Source organism: Diceros bicornis, chromosome 12, assembly GCF_020826845.1.
Source record: "Diceros bicornis minor isolate mBicDic1 chromosome 12, mDicBic1.mat.cur, whole genome shotgun sequence".
Taxonomy (NCBI): Eukaryota; Metazoa; Chordata; class Mammalia; order Perissodactyla; family Rhinocerotidae; genus Diceros; species Diceros bicornis.
This window is the reverse complement of record NC_080751.1, coordinates 54,150,528-54,167,856: the sequence shown is the minus strand read 5'-3', so window position 1 is coordinate 54,167,856 and position 17,329 is coordinate 54,150,528. Positions and strand designations below refer to the sequence as shown.

Sequence of the window (17,329 nt, the reverse complement as noted above, 5' to 3'; positions counted from 1 at the left end):
CAACTAAACCAATGTGGAATCATTAAGTACTAACTGCAAGACAAGTGTCCAAATGGGACATTTAAGTAGTTTTGAAATGTTACACATATTTCTTTAGCTTTTGTTATTTTTCAAAATTATATGTAAAAGTTATACAAATCATTATTAATAATACCTAAAAATGCCAATTTATAATAGTGATTTGCAATATAAAGTTCTATTTTGATACTTTCCCGTCTTCAAATCAGTTGTTGTCATCTGAGGTACTCAGTTAAGCTGTAGTTTGAATTTCCTCAACTTGACAAGAAAAGCTAATTTAAGGGAAGAAAAAAGTAAGGTCATTACAATAATTAGAAGAAAATACCATTTAACATGGCCTGAAAACATTACTCACCTGTATGACCAGTTTGCCAGTGTATAGGTCTAGCAATATAGGGAAATGATCCATATGCAAAATCAGAATGTGATTCTTCTGTTATGGAACAAAATATTATTTTATAAGCTACATAAAATATTTTGTAATTTGTTCACAAAACTGTTAAAATACAAATTACTGTCCCTTTACTGTAAGTTTTTGCTCTCAGACATTTTTTTTAGCATTTATTTTGGAGCTACTCTGCCAGTTATCTCACAGAAACAATTTGTCAAAGATTACATGATAAACTTATATATGGTTTTATAACCAAATAGATAAGCCCATATCATAACTCAGTGGACTTATGAAAACTTGTTCACGGCCTAAATAATGTATACATACAACAAGGACCTAAATTTAGTTCTTTGAAAAATTGCAGCAGCATCTTAGAAGTTCCTTTATGGAATATTAGCTAGTTACATATCAGGGCCTATTAAATTCTTTCCCTTCAGTAATAATCACTAATCTAAATTAAAAACATTCTTTAGTATATTTAAAGTATTTCATAAGCCAACTTCCTTGTCACAAGTAAAGTATGAATATTATAAGAAGCTCAATTATTCACAAGTATCACTTTTACATAAAAGGCAGGAAAAGTCATTATTCTATCCCTTAGAAATTTTGATTTAACAGAATAAATATCACATTTCAATTTCTATAGGAAAAATAAAAAATCCCTGAGAAATATTTTTATAATTTATTGGTCAATATACTCAGGAACCTATTCTCCATTTATTATTGCAAATATATTCATAAAATAAAATTGAAACTCACCGTGATCATCCTCTTGAAACATCTCATCTTCAAGTCTAATTTTCTCTTGAGAATGTAATCGTAAATCTGTGTTGATTTTAGGTTCTACTTTTTGAGCTAAAATTCCATTTTTCTGTTTTGCAAGGCAAACCAACCAATCTCTGACAATGACTTCACTTATCTTTTCACATGAGAGAGCAAGTTCACAGATGCGAATTCCATCTAAAAGTTCAATAACCTGTGTGATGCTTTCAGAAAAGTGAAAATGTACTTTAAATTTCTACTATAATAATAATTTTATATTTAAGTTCACTATACCTCTTACCCAAACTTAAATGCTGTAGTTAAATCAAGGGGGAAAACAGTAAAAATGGAAGTTAGGGCACTTAATAGACAATTACACAGAATACTAAGTAAAAACATATAGAGATCATAATTTCACATTATTGTTCACATTACGCTTTTAAAACTTTTCTTCTAAATTGTCAGAAGAAATATGCATCTTATATTACCATTTATATAAAAGATGATTTAAACAGCAATATGAATTTGGGACATATGTCATTTCATAACAGTTTTACGAGATGACATATACATCTAACTCAGTTACAAAATGAACATTTTAGCCTAATACTTAAGACAAAATAAAAGTGTGTTTAAAATCGCATTACAAAGAAGAACAGCGACATTACTCACTTTGCTAGATATACAGCACATACACCACCCTGTTTAAGATTTGGGTATATAACAGGCAAAGCAACTTGAGGATTCAACATATCCAAAGCTACCTGTAGGAGGAGGAAAGAGAATCAGACTGAGTTCTGTTTAAATAAAGCATAGGTTTTCTTTTCTTATTGTGGTGAAATGATACAGTTTTAGAAAGCAATTACTCAAAGTATTTCATTTTTTAGAATATAGTACTACTAACTGTCATTTTACTGCTCCCAAAAAGGCATATTTATTATTATACAATTTATCATAGTACTTAACTACATGAAAATCGTAATGGTGTCTTACGCTTGGCACTATTGATAATACAGGAATCTTTCTTTAGCTATATTTTATACACATACTTATATATATACATACATATATATAAAGTTTCAATGCTTTAGTTCAGCTTTTGGCAATAAAAATTCACATTATCTCATACATGTATTTTTATATTCAAAAGAAAAGTTCTGAATATTAATTTTAGAGATTCTAAAGTGCATGTCCCTTATTTATTCTTCATTCAACAGGGCAGAATATAGGGCTGTACTCACAAAAGATGTCAAATGAATACAATGAGTAAATGAAATTTTCAAAAAAAATTCATTGGAAACAAAAATAAACACAGTCAAAATAGAAAATAAAGTGATTTTTATTGATAGATAACTCCAGAAAGCTAAGAATAGTTGGCACATCAATATATTTACTAAATTAGAAATTATTCTATTGTTTATGTGTTTTTTTAAAAAACAGTATTAATGGGTCAAGGAACATTATTCATTATTAATTTATTCACCAAATATTTATTCAGCACCTTCCACGTGCCAAGCATTTTGCTAAATGCTAAGGATATAACAGGAGCTTATATTCTGTTTCATGGGAACTTATATTCTAATAAAGGGATAGACATTAAGCAAAAAGTCCAATAAATATGTAAGTCAGAGGGTGATGAGTGACATGAAGAACTATAGAATTATAAAGCAGAATATGAGAGCTAGAGAGTGACAGGGCAGGGAAAGAAAGTGCTATGTTATACATAGGCTGGTCAGTGAAGAGACCTGAAGAAAATGATTAAGCTCACCCTGTGGAAATTTAGGGGGGAAATGTGCTCCAGACGGAGAGAACAGAAAATACTAATGCTCTGAGGCTGTAGGATACTTGGTGAGTCTGAGAAGGCCACTGTCGCTGCAGTGGAGACAAAAGGGGGAAAGTGGTAAGAGATGAGTTCTAAGATGGTGGGGATGTGGTAGGAGTGGGAGAGGGACAGAATCTTACAGGCTTTAGCTTTATTCAGAAAGAGAAAAGCTGCTGGCAAGTTTTAGACATGATCTGACTTTAAAAAAAGATTTTTTGTGTGATAAACATAACATAAAATTCATCATTTTAAGTGTACAATTCAGTGGCATTAAGTACCTTCTGACTTATTTTTTAAATCTATACGTAGAAAAGACTGGGAGAGGGCAAGAAAGGATGATGGTGACTTGCAAGAGCAAATACCATTGGATGTGATGGGAAGTGGTATATATTTTGAAAAGGCAGAGCCAATTAGAATTAGGATTGGCTGTGGGATATGAGAAAGAGAGGAATCAGGATGAATCCAGTGTTTTTAGCCTAAGCCACTGAAAGAATGGCGATGTCATTTACTAATGAGGAAAATGATGACTATGGGAGGAGCACGCTTGGAGAGAAATAATCAGGAATTCAGGTTTGGACAGGAGTTTAAGATGCCTATTAGATATCCAAATAAAGGGGCTGGCCCCGTGGCTTAGCGGTTAAGTGCACGCGCTCCGCTACTGGCGGCCCGGGTTCGGATCAGGGCGCGCACCGACGCACTGCTTCTCCGGCCATGCTGAAGCCGCGTCCCACATACATCAACTAGAAGGATGTGCAACTATGACATACAACTATCTACTGGGGCTTTGGGGGAAAAAAAAGGAGGAGGATTGGCAATAGATGTTAGCTCAGAGCCGGTCTTCCTCAGCAAAAAGAGGAGGATTAGCATGGATGTTAGCTCAGGGCTGATCTTCCTCACAAAAATAAATATTAAAAAAAAAAAAAGTAACACAATTTTTAGAAAAAAAAAAAGATATCCAAATAAAGATTTCAATGACTGAATCAAAGGGTCAACATGATGGACATAAATGGGTTTCTTTGACTGTAGTTTTACTATATTATTGAGAAGGACGAAAAATCAGATAACCAAGAAACCTGCCAATCCTCTTGAATGCGCTATTCTCAGTTAACAACATTACCATTCATCTAGTCACTCAAACCAGAAACTTGGAGTCATCACTTTCTTTACCTTGGATTCTTCGGAGAATCTGTGAGGCTCTGATGCTTCTGTTTAGATTAAAATTATCCAGTCCCACAAAGCTATCTCTTAAGTATTTGTCAAATTCATCCTTCTACTACTGCCTTAGGTCAGGACTTTATCATATCTTGTTGAAACATTACAATAGCTTTCTATATAGACTCATAGCCTCTATTCTTCCACCAGAATCATTCTAAAACAGGAATCTAGACATTCTACTCCCCTACTTAAAAACTCATCAGTAGTTTCCCATTATTTACAACAGAATGTCCATTCGCCCTAGCTTGATATACATATAAGTGTTCTTCATTATCTAGCCCCCCATGACTGCATCTGCAGCTTCATCTCCTCACTATACCCAATTCTACAGCCACGGTGTTTCATGTGTCTGAATCTTTCTAGTAAGTGTTTGTATGTGTATCTTTTCTTCTAGATTGAAAGCTCCTTTAAATATATAATTCATTTTTGTCTTAACATAATACATGGCATATAGCAGGTCTTTAATAAATGCTTGCTGAATCAAGAAACAAAGTGGTTCAGTAATTCAGAGGAAGATAATCCTCCAGTTAGATGATTATGGTACATTCCATGGAGGAGACAACCTTTGATCTAAGCTTTGAAGGAAGAGTATAATTTAAACAGGTGGAGAAAAGGAGATAAAATAATAATGATGAAAATCATAGCTAATATTTATTTAATGCTTACTATATACTAGGTACTGGTCTATGCAGTTTACGTGAATTAATTTAATCCCCAACAACTCTGTGAAATAGGCACTATTATTATTACTATTATTTCTGTTTAATACATGAGGTGACTGAGGCAAAGAAAGATTAAGTAACTTATCCAAGGTCATAGTGGCTCTTATGGAGTCTGAGAATGAACCAGACTGAATGGACTCCAAAATTTATTTCCCTCTATTCCCCTACCCTTCCTTTTCTTTCCTCAGAGATAATCACTGTCCTCAAGTTTAATGTTCCCAAATAATTTTATACTTTTATAACATATGTATATAGCTACAAACAATACATGGCACTGTTTTCTGTAGTTTTAAATTTTACATATATGCAGCCATTCCATACAAATTTTTTATAATGCTTCTTTGAGTAAACACCATGTCTTTGAGATTGACGCAGATACAGTAGATTTCACTATTTCTAAAATTTGTTAAAAATCTTTTATTAGCCATTTTTTCTTCTCCTGCTCTCTTAGTCTTTGTAGTTTAACACCTTTTTTATTCATTTACTGTTATTTTGGATGGCAGGAGTATAGGCAGGTTACATAAAGGGCTAGAAAAGAAAGGAAGGGGAAGGTTGAGATCAGATTCTGAAGGACACCGTTAAGTCTTTGAATGAAAAGCTACTAATTGGTTTTTCAGCAGGAGAGTGACAGTACCGGAACTAGATTAATTTAGAGATGAGGAGAATGGATTGGAAGTGTAAAGCCCTAGGAGGTAAGATGGCATCTAGGAGAGGAATTAAGTAGTCAAAGGGAGCAATGATCAACTAGGATAACAGTAATGAGAAATCAAGTGGTGGGAACATGAATAGAAATTTATGTATAATATATACCTCTTGATTTTTGGTCAAGTGCTACCTTCAAGCAGAACTTTTACCAACTCACAATTTTTAGAGACTTTCTTAAAGAAAGGAAAATTCTTCATGATCTAGCTTTAACTTAATAGTTCCATATTATGGTTAATTTCTTTACGAATACCAACTGTAATTCTTTGCTCCTTTGCTGGGGAATGACTCTTCCCCAGCAGCTGACAGCTCTCCTCTTTCTTTATTGGCTCATACTGAGTATTCATCTGGTACTATTATTCAAGAGAGATTCAACTGAATAAATCTACTAAGGAGTATTCTTTCCTTATATCAGAGATGGTTCAGCAGGTTTTTACAAAGCTTCAACGATATTGTTAAAATCCTTTGTTGTGTTTCATACTCATCAAGCAAAATTCTGATGACCAATTAACCTCCCAGGTATCTATGACATTCCTATGGATGGCCTACATACAGTTTTTGGCCTATATTGAGCTATAATATGCAAGCCAAACAAGGACGTGGAAAAAGAACTGTCGTCTTTGTGTCCAGGAAGCTGTTCCACTAAAACTATATGCTTTAGTTATTTTAAAGATAGGAACTGGTCCTGATAAAAATCTCCTCTTTGAACTTTACTCTCCCTTATAAAGGTCCTAAAATAATCCAATCTTCCAACAGCCAATTAAGAAAAGCCAAGAAGACTCCTTACCCAGACCTCAGTCCAGAGTCAAGCTATGAACTAATAATGACATCATCAAGGATAAGGCAACTTATACTAGAATTCTGAAACTTTGAAGCCAACAATAACCTCCTTATCCCACATCTCTACCATCACTGGTCACAGCTTAAAATGTCATCCTCTCATCATCTATCTTTCTATCTTCATACTACTCTGCTTCTTCTCCCCTAACTCAACTTCCCACTGCTCCTCTTCCTCACAAATCCCTCCACTCCACTTTCTGGAGCTTTGTTCATAATAAATGCCTCTATCCTCACCATCTTTAATGAATACTCCTCTACATCCTGACTTTAACCGTCTAAAGATGCCCTTGCCTGTTTCCTCACAAATGGAGGCTATGTATTCTCCCAAATCTCACATGAGGTCAGGCGCTGGGCTCAATATGCTCCCAATGCTGCTTCCAAATTATTATTCCTTTATCCTAGAAATGCTGAGATTCATGATGCTCAACTACTCCTCCTAGTATCTGGTCATTACCCCACATTTATTAACAACTTTGGTATCTGATTCACTATGTCTCTCTGCTCTAAATCCCACCGTCATATTAAAGGAAAATATTCCTCCCACATCTAGAGATAGAATTGGGGCAAATAATGCAGGAAGATCCACATCCATAAAGAAGTGTGATCCTTGTTTAATTTGTACTCAGTATTAGGTAATATCATTGGACCCACTTTAGAAAACTTACCGCATCAAATGTTAAAGATCTTATGTCTTCATTTGCTCCTGAAATATCCTTATGAATAAAATCCACATTGTCTGGCCACTGTTCTACATGACTCATTTTCCATGAATCACACCAGTGTTTGTAATTTTTCTTAGCCAGTTCATGGTGGTCTTTTCGTATTTCAAAACTTATGACTCGTCCTTGTGATCCAACTTAATTGAAAAAAATAATTTATGATATTTCACAGTATTAATCAATTCATAAAAGAATGTCAAAAATTTATGTTGCAAAGGTATTACATGGATGTGAAAAAATAATTCAAATAGTTCAAGATTACAAAAGTTTCTATCCCAGCCCAGATCCCCAGTCAATCTCCCTCTTCAGATGGAGGGGGATTAGCAACCTCCCTCTTGGTTGGTTAATATGGCAACCATATTACCAGTTATTTACCTTCCCAAGATAGTCGGTGTCTATACAAGTGTGCAAGTATCTCTTTCTCTTTGTTTTTAACACTTATTTGATGTATTTCATACACTGTCCTGTACCTTCTTTCTTATTTACCAATGCCACTTCAGTGATTAACTTAATTACCTTCTTATTTACCAATGCCACTTCAGTGGTTAACAGATCTACTGCATTCTTTGTAACAGCTATTATGTTCCACTATATGGCTATGCCATAATTTATTTAACACGTTACCTACCAATGAACATTTAGCTTGTTTCTAGTCTTATGCGATTATAAACAATATTGCAATGAAAATTATTCTGCCTATGTCCTGTACACGTGAGCCAGTATATCTATAGAATAACATCCTAAAAATGCAATTTTTATTTTGAAAATTATCATCAAATGGTCCTCCAAAAAAATGATACCAATTTACGCTCTACCAACAATGTATTCGTGCCTATTTCTTTGGACTCTTTCCCACAAAGAGTTATCAAACTTTTTATCTGTGTCAATCTAAAAGTTGAATATAGTTTACCATTGTAGTTTTAATTTGCATTTCTTTTGTTATGGATGAGGTTAGGCCTTCCATATATCTAAAGATATATGGGGGCGGGCCCCGCGGCTTAGCGGTTGGGTGTGCGCACTCCGCTACTGGTGACCTGGGTTCGGATCCCGGCCGCGCACCAACGCACCGCTTGTCCGGCCATGCTGAGGCAGCATCCCACATACAGCAACTAGAAGGATGTGCAACTATGACACACAACTATCTACTGGGGCTTTGGGGAGAAAAAGGGATCAAAAAAAAGGAGGAGGATTGGCAATAGATGTTGGCTCAGGGCCGGTCTTCCTCAGCAAAAAGAGGAGGATTGGCTTGGATGTTAGCTCAGGGCTGATCTTCCTCACACAAAAAAAAAATTTTAAGATATATGTATTTTTGTGTGTGTCTGAAGAAATTTCAAACTGTTTAGCATAGTAATACTGCAGTTTCACAGAAAACTACTGCATTTTAACTTAAGGCAATTAATTTTCCACCCACCTCTATCTGAGGTGGTTTGATACCGTTTGGAGGTTGTCCCAGATCAATCAGTCTGTAGTTTACTAATGAAAAGTTTAAATTCCAGGATGTCTTTTGCAATGTAACTCCAGCTGCAAGCAATCATGTTCTCAAGGGATAAAAATTAATGTTAATAGTAGCAAAAGCTAGGGCCTGCCTGGTGGTGTATTGGTTAAGTTCGCGCACTCCGCTTTGGCGGCCCAGGGTTCACAGGTTCAGATCCCAGGCGCAGACTAATGCACCGCTTGTCAAGCCATGCTGTGGTGGTGTCCTATATATAGTAGAAGAAGATGGGCACGGATGTTAGCCCAGGGCCAATCTTCCTCAGCAAAAAGAGGAGGATTGGCAATGGATGTTAACTCAGGGCTAATCTTCCTTACAAAAAAAAAAAATAGTAGCATAAGCTAAACAAGTAGAAAAGAAAATTATGGGGGAAAAAATCCATCCCAAAGGTAAACAGCAATAATTTCTTGATCACTCATAGTCTGGGATCATTCATGCCATGACACTCCTCTGATACTATCGATATTAGAAATATCGGCACTCCTCCTGTCTCACAAATTTTTATAAATTCACTTTGTCAAATGCATTTAGGAATCTTGCACATATTGTGAAGAAATGACTGCCTTTAACTATACACAGAAAAGAGTAAGACAAAAGAATTGAGGAGCCTAGAGTGAATTGCCTAACAATAGTATAAGCTGGATTATGTTTGTATGTGATGGCATTGGGGTCAAAGAACAAAAGGTTTAATTCAGTATATTTCTATCTGTAGTCTTTATAAAATCTACCCATATAGACTTACAACTGCTCTAACAAAGTTTATTAGTTTAAAAAAGAATGCATTAATAAAGAACAACATGAATGATTAAAAAAAAAAAGAATCTACCCAAAGAGAGTACTGTCACTGTTCAGCAGTCTATTATTAGGTGAAGAAGGGAACACAGCACAGGTAGCCAGACCAGCCAAAGCAACCCTGATACTGAGAGGAGTAAGTGGTCAAAGGGAGCAATAGTCAACTAGGATAACACTAACCGGAGATCATGTGGTGGGATCAGGAACAGATTTTTAGGTTTACTATGTACCCATGGATTTTTGATCGGGTGCTACCTTCAAGCAGTACTTTTACCAACCGACAATGTTTAAAGACTTTTTTTTTTTTGTGGTGAGGAATAGTGGGCCTGAGCTAACATCTGTTGCCAATCTTCCTCTTTTTGCTTGAGGAAGATTAGCCCTGAGCTAACATCTGTGCCAGTCTTTCCTCTATTTTCTATATGGAATGCCACTACAGCATGGCTTGATGAGTGGTGTAGGTCCGTGCCCAGGATCTGAACTCGTGAACCTAGGCTGCCAAAGCAGAGCTCGCCGAACTATGCCACTGGGCCGGCCCCGAGACTTTCTAAAAGAAAGGAAAACTCTCCATGATTTAGCTTTAACTTAATAGTTCTGTATTATGATTAATTTACTTATGAATACCAATTATAATTCTTTGCTCTTAATAGTACATGATTCTTCCCCAGCAGCTGACAGCCATCCTCCTCCTATATTCTCTCATATTGAGTATTCATCTGGCACTATTATTAACAAAAACATGTAAATATATGCACCAAAAGACAAGTACAAGAATGTTCAGAGCAGCACTACTCATAATATTCAACTCAAATGCTCATCAACAGCAGAATGGATAAATTGTGATTTATTTATAAAGTGGAATAACTATATAGCAACTAAATTGAAAGAACTACTGCTACATGTAATGACTAAATCTCACAAACAAAATGTTGAATGAAAGTAGCCAGACCCAGGGGGCTGGCCTGGTGGTGTAGTGGTTAAGTTTGCCCACTCTGCTTTAGTGGCCCAGGGTTCACAAGTTCGGATCCCAGGTGTGGACCTACACACAGCTTACAGAAGCCATGCTGTGGCAGGCATCCCACTATATATATAAAGTAGAGGAAGGTGGGCAAGGATGTTAGCCCAGGGCCAATCTTCCTCACAAAAAAAAAAAGAAAGAAAGAAAGAAAAAAAGAAAGTAGCCAGACCCAAAAAAGTACATACTGTATGACTCCTTTTATATAAGGTTCAAAATAGGCAAAACTAATCAATGATGCTAAAAGTCAGAGTAGTGGTTGCCTCTGGGGAGGATAAGGACTGAGAGCGGACATGAGGTGGCTTCTGTGGTGCAGTAACAGTCCCTATCTTGATCTGGGTAATAACTACATAAGTATGGTCACTATATAAAAATTCACTGAGGTATACACTTATAATCTGTGCACTTTTCTGTAGCTATGTTATGCTCCAATAAAAAGTTTAGTTTAAAAAAAAAGGTAGCGGGGCCGTCCCGTTGGCGTACTAGTTAAGTGTACACACTCCGCTTCAGTGGCCCGGGGTTCGGATCCTGGGTGTGCGCCGACGCACTGCTTGTCAAGCTGTGCTGTAGCAGCGTCCCATATAAAGTGGAAGAAGATGGGCACGCAAGTTAGCCCAGGGCCAGTCTTCCTCAGCAAAAAGAGAAGGATTGGTGACAGATGTTAGCTCAGGGCTAATCTTCCTCCCACACACACACAAAAAAGGTAGAAGCATTAAAAAGGATGGAGAGAGTGAGAAACAGCAAAGAAAACAGAGAGAGGGTTAGAAAGAGAATAACTGGAATAAATGTACAAAATGGAAAGAAAAATAGTTGCTTACATTTGGTTTCAATGAGAACGCTCTCTCACAAAGTTATGTGAATGAATATTTTCCCAAACATCTTTATCTATTTAACTTTTTGTTATTATGAACAGATTGAATGTTTTTTCTGTCATCTAAATTCAGCTCAATTATCCCAATCTCTTACCTGCTCTGGATAAAAATAAGCTCATTCCACCAGAGCCCGAGCCAGCTTCCAGAACAGTATCACCTGGGTGGATATTCATCATCAACAGTATCATATTCATATCCTATGATTGAAACACAGTATGGGTGATTCAGTGACCAATAAATATGTACTAAGCACCCACTCTTACCAAACACAATGTTGGACATGGAGAAAAAAGGAGTGGAAAAAAAAAGGATTAACTCTGGCCTTGCCTTCCAAGAGTTTACAATATACTTGATGAAATAAGAGATTCAAGAATCAATTAGCAAATAAAGCAGCACTTCAGTATAATACTGAAATTAAAGACCATAAGTACAACAGGAGCTCAGAGAAAGAAGTGAGCAGACTGCCCTAGCTTAAGGACATAGAGTGGAGAATTTAAGGAAATAATCATAAGGTAGAAACAGCTTTAAACAAAACAGAGGTAGAATAAATACAGTTTGCCCATCTCAGGAGGAGAGATAAGGAGAGACTTCAATGCCAGGCTAAAGCATTTGAACTTGACCTGGTGAGTAACTGGGGTACATCATCAAGGTAATATAAATGGCATTTTATGAAGGTTAATCTGTCAAGGGAATACAGAATATACTAGAGCAGAGAAAAATTAGAAGCAGGAAGACCAGTTAGGAAGTTATTACATAATCTCTGCATGAAATGATGAACTTTAATTTAGAATTAGGATACCACGAATAGACAGGAGGACCCATTTGCCAAACACTATAATTGAAGAATTGTTTTAACAGGAATATCATGGATGATAGTAATAAGAGCTGTTTATTGAAACTTTACCACATGCTAGGCTTCTGTAACTACGCAAACTGCTTTCATATATTATCTTGTTTAATCAGAACAAGAATATCAGAAAAGTATCATTATCCCCATCATAAAAATGAGAAATCAAAGAGGTTAAATAATTTGCCCAAAGTCACACAGCCAGGAATTAAATGGGCAAGTCAGGAGTAGAACCAATGTTGAACTCCCAAAGACCATGCTGTTGATCATTACAGTATACCAAGTAGTACACAGAGAATTTTAAATGTTAGCATTTATTTCAACATTCCCCCAATACCAAACCTTTCAAAGTTGCTAAAAAGCAGCATATCTGATAAGTTTTTACTATCTTTTCTTCGCTGTGAAAATTCTAAAAGAAGGAAGGTTTCCAGGATCCTGTCAAGTCACAACAAAGCTGTGTATTAAGTATAGGTTTGGTTGCATAAGAAAATATTTAACAGGTACAGTCGTCTAATTAAAAGCCAAAATGTATTTTCTGAAATGTTGGACTAAGGCTTAGACCAAATGATACACAGAAACATAATTTTTAAGATGTATTAGTCAAAAAGTTTCATTCACAAATGCTGAGTCTTTCAGACATACCTATCCTCTCCCATGTGCCAGGCACCTGGGGGCACAGACAACTTCACCCAGGAGTGGGAGGCAACTTGAGAAATCATTTCAATGGAATGCCCTAGAGAAGGCAGTTTTATTTTCTTGGACCTTTTCATATGAAATACAGAAACCAAGTATTATAAAATAAAAACACTTGATGTAGTGGTTAGGTTCGTGCAGTCCGCTTCTGGCGGCCTGGGGTTCACAGGTCCAGATCCCGGGTGCAGACCTATGCACCACTCAAGCCACGCTGTGGCAGGCGTCCCACATAAAGTAGAGGAAGATGGGCACAGATGTTAGCCGAGGGCCAATATTCCTCAGAAAAAAGAGGAGGATTGGCAACAGGTGTTAGCTCAGGGCTAATCTTCCCACAAAAAATTAAAAAATAAAAAATAAAGAAACTTGAGCACACTTTAACTTTTGCTTCCTGCCATTCAGGTTACACGGTCTCAGTGGGATGAATTTTCTATGTTGGATCCCACTACATACATCCTAGCAATTTCAGTCCAAAACTTGAGTGGGACATTAGCATTTATTCATTTCCCTCTCTCCTTCCAAAAGGGATTTGAAGCTACTGGGAGATTCCTCCAAAGTTATGAAATATCATTCTACTATTAAGTTTTCTATGCATTTTAAAATTTCAGGCTTTCAACATGAAAGATGTTCAACACCACTAATCATCACGGAAATGCAAATCAAAACTACACTAAGATATCACCTTACACTCATTAGAATGGCTATGATCACCAAGACAAAAAAGAACAAATGTTGGAGAGGATGTGGAGAAACGGGAACCCTAATTCACTGCTGGTGGGAATGCAAACTGGTGCAGCCTCTATGGAAAACAGTATGGAGGTTCCTCAAAAAATTAAAAATAGAAATACCTTGGGGCCGGCCCGGTGGCACAAGCGGTTAAGTGCGCGTGCTCTGCTGCGGTGGCCCGGGGTTTGCCAGTTTAGATCCCGGGCGTGCAGCCACGCACCGCTTGTCAAGCCATGCTGTGGCAGTGCCCCATATAAAGTGGAGGAAGATGGGTATGGATGTTAGCCCAGGGCCAGTCTTCCTCAGCAAAAAAAGAGGAGGATTGGCAGATGTTAGCTCAAGGCTGATCTTCCTCACAAAAAAAAAAAATAGAAATACCTTATGATCCAGCTATCCCACGACTGGGTATTTATCCAAAGAACCTGAAATCAACAATCCAAAGTGGCTTATGCACCCCCATGTTCATTGCAGCATTATTCACTATAGCCAAGAAGTGGAAGCAACCCAAGTGTCCCTCAACTGATGTTTGGATAAAGAAGATGTGGTATATACATACAATGACATACTACTCAGCCATAAAAAAGACAAAATCATCCCATTTGCAACAACATGGATGGACCTGGAGGGTATTATGTTAAGTGAAACAAGCCAGACAGAGAAAGGCAAATACTGCATGATTTCACTCATATGTGGAAGATAAACTAACACACGGACAGAGAGAACTGTTTGGTGGTTACCAGGGTCAAAGGGGTTGGGGGTGGTCGTGGGCACAAGGGGTAAAAGGAGGCATTTATATGGTGACAAATAATAATGTACAACAAAAATTTCACAATGTTATAAACTATTAAGACATCAATAAAAAAATTTTAAAAAGACAAAAAAAAATTGCTCCCACAGACCTACTTTTAATATTAAGATAAAACTATGTAATTCTAACGCGGAAACCAGCTTTCAAAAGTCAGTTGAAGTACTCCTTTAAAAGGCATTTCAAATTTGTAAAAGGTTGAAATCAAATCTCCTGCAGCCACCACTTGGGAGGTAAAAGGAGAAGTCAACACCTAGCAAGTCCAGTCTTTAAATTCCTCTTAGCATGGAACTCTGTGACAAATGGAAAGGCAGAAAGTACACTAAGTTTTAACTTTATAAAATACAACTGTTCTCTCACAGTTTTGTCTAGTGGGGAGAAAAAAGATGTAGGGAAGCATGATGAAATTACAAGTCTTTTTTTATGGCTAGGTTGTAACAGCAAAAAGAGGAAACACAAGCAATACACTAAAAAAGACAAAGTTTCTGTCAAGAGCTTACAGATAGCCCACTGACCTAAAGCCTCCGGGAAAGTTTTCATAGTTCCTAGGTAGACCTTTTAAAATACAAATTGGCAGGCCGGCCCTGTGGCGTAGCGGTTAAGTGCTGGCAGCCCAGGTTGGGACAGGCACCGATGCATCGCTTGTCAGGCAGCATCCCATATAAAGTAGAGGAAGATAGGCAAGGATGTTAGCCCAGGGCCAGTCTTCCTCAGCAAAAAGAGGAAGATTGGCATGGATGTTAGCTCAGAGCTGATCTTCCTCTCTCACACACACACATAAATAAATTAAAAAAAAATACAGATTGGATTCTAATTAGAACCTTCCAGTGGTCACCCAATGCACATGGAATAAAATACTCATCCCTACAACCACATTTCATATCATTCTCTTCCTCACCTAACCCACTCAGGCCACAACAGAATCTCTGCAATACTCTTCCCTTTGCAAGAACACTCGGCTTCTAGATCTTTGCATGGCTGGCTCTTCCATAATTAGGTTTCTTATCAAATGTACTTCCTTGAAGACCTTCTCTAACCAACTGACATAAAGTATTCTTCTCCCCTAGGTCACTGAACACAATGTCATTGTTAATCTATTTGTCTTCGTGGCACTTAACACTACCTGAAATTACCTTATTCTTTTATTTACTTGTTTGTTGTCACCCACTCTAGGATGTAAGGTCTATGTTGAGAGCGAGGACTATGGTTCAGCTATACTTCCCTGTAATAACGCCCTGAATATAGAAGGTAGACGCTTATTTGCTGAATAAATAATGAATGAATCCTCATCTGGGGACAGGAGGAGGAGTTGTCACAATTACAAAGGAACATTCTACTCAAGGACTGTGACTGTAATTAAGGACTGAAATAAACCACTAGTGTAAGATTGTAACAAGGAACTAGGCAATTTACTTATAAAGAATATTCCTTTTATGTTTAGTTTTTAATGTTAGCTGTTTTAATACAAAACTTTATTTTTTTCCTAAAATGAAAAGCATAGTAATATATCTATTGTTGATAAAATATACTAGTAACATGCCTTATTAAATGATGATTAAAATATCACCATAATGTACTAAAAAACTGTTCTCAAAAGAATTCAACATTCTCTTGAGTGCTGAACTTGCAAACGTTAAGAGTTATGGGGAACAAATGTAAGTACTTATTATGTGCCTAGTGAGTCCACATCAGTCTATATAATAAGTCGATATTCTCTTCACTTTAGAGATAAGAGAATCAAGACTCCCAAATTAAAATTAAAATCTGGATGTTTCCTCCTAAAATTAGCAATCATAAGATATGTAAAAGTCATATCCATTGGTTAAAAAAAAAAAAGGCTGAGAATAAAAACTTTCAACGTTCTGAGATGTGCTTTCAGTACATGAATTAGGATGTAAAAAGGCATCAGTTGTGCCCTTTCTGGAACCAATACTGTACGCACCTAACTCCCATCGCATTACCTTCGGATATGTTATGGCAGGCCCTCTTTTCATCAGTAATACATAGTCTTCCAATGCCGGCCTCCTCAGCATGAAGTGCTTACCAGAGGAACTCCTCAGTATCTGGCCGGGAAATTTCCCCACGATCTCGCTGAACGGGACTGTGCCCCAGCTACTATTTAACTGTCCGGCGTTGCTCAACCTAAACAATTTTTTAAATTGTGTTTCTCTCTTCGCAGTCTCAGCTAAAATCAGCTCCCCCGCCCGAAAGGGCCTCTCTCTAGCAGCTGACGAGGAAGAGGAGACGTGAAGCTCTTCTACCTCGGTCGCGGACTGGCCCAGGGCGGGCAGCAAGGGACCCCCGGAGCCCAGGTGTGCGGGACCGCAATGGCCCTGGTCTCCGCTCGAGTCCCCGCGCTCTCGAGGGGGTGACTCCTCTTGCGGCATATGCAGCCTGAGGCTTTCCAGTGACGAAAGACATCTGGTGCCAAAGCGCTGGACGCGCGGAGGGAGAGATGGAGGCGACTGCGCGCTGGGGCCTTTTCCCTGTGCGGTCTCGCGCTCTCCCTCTCCATCTCCATCTCCTGCGTCTCTAGGCGACGACTCGCAACACAGTGACCAGGCTGTCTCCACTGGTTCTTGCCCAAGGCCGCGCAGGACTGAACACGTCGCGAGCCACGGCCGCCTGCGGAGGCGCCGCAACCGTAGGACGACCAGACCCCGGCAACCCGCCGACAGCATGGCATCCCGTGCAGGCGCCGTCTCTTGCCAGTGACGTAGAGCCGGGCGAAGCTCCGCCTCCCGCTGCTCGCTGCACGACGCAGCCGCCTGGGGGCTCCACAGCGTCTTCGCCGGAAGAGCTTCGCGAGGAAAGCTCCGCGACTGCGCCTGCGTGCAGACGGGGCGTGGGGAGCCCTCCGCGCGGGAGCTGCGGGGTAGCTGTCCGGGGAGCGAGTCTCGCG

The 17,329-nt window shown here is 38.1% G+C and overlaps 1 protein-coding gene across 1 annotated transcript; it reads right to left on the bottom strand.

The window, feature by feature from the left end:
• Positions 1-163: 163 nt before the first annotated feature.
• TRMT61B (tRNA methyltransferase 61B) lies at positions 164-17,114 on the bottom strand. Its single transcript, XM_058551523.1, has 7 exons — positions 16,389-17,114; positions 11,454-11,556; positions 7,138-7,328; positions 1,844-1,935; positions 1,169-1,395; positions 374-451; positions 164-290 (listed from the first exon to the last, which is right to left on the bottom strand). Exons 1-7 carry the CDS (start codon positions 17,106-17,108, stop codon positions 247-249), a joined length of 1,455 nt encoding a protein of 484 aa, XP_058407506.1. The 5' UTR covers positions 17,109-17,114; the 3' UTR covers positions 164-246.
• Between the last annotated feature and the right edge of the window lie 215 nt (positions 17,115-17,329).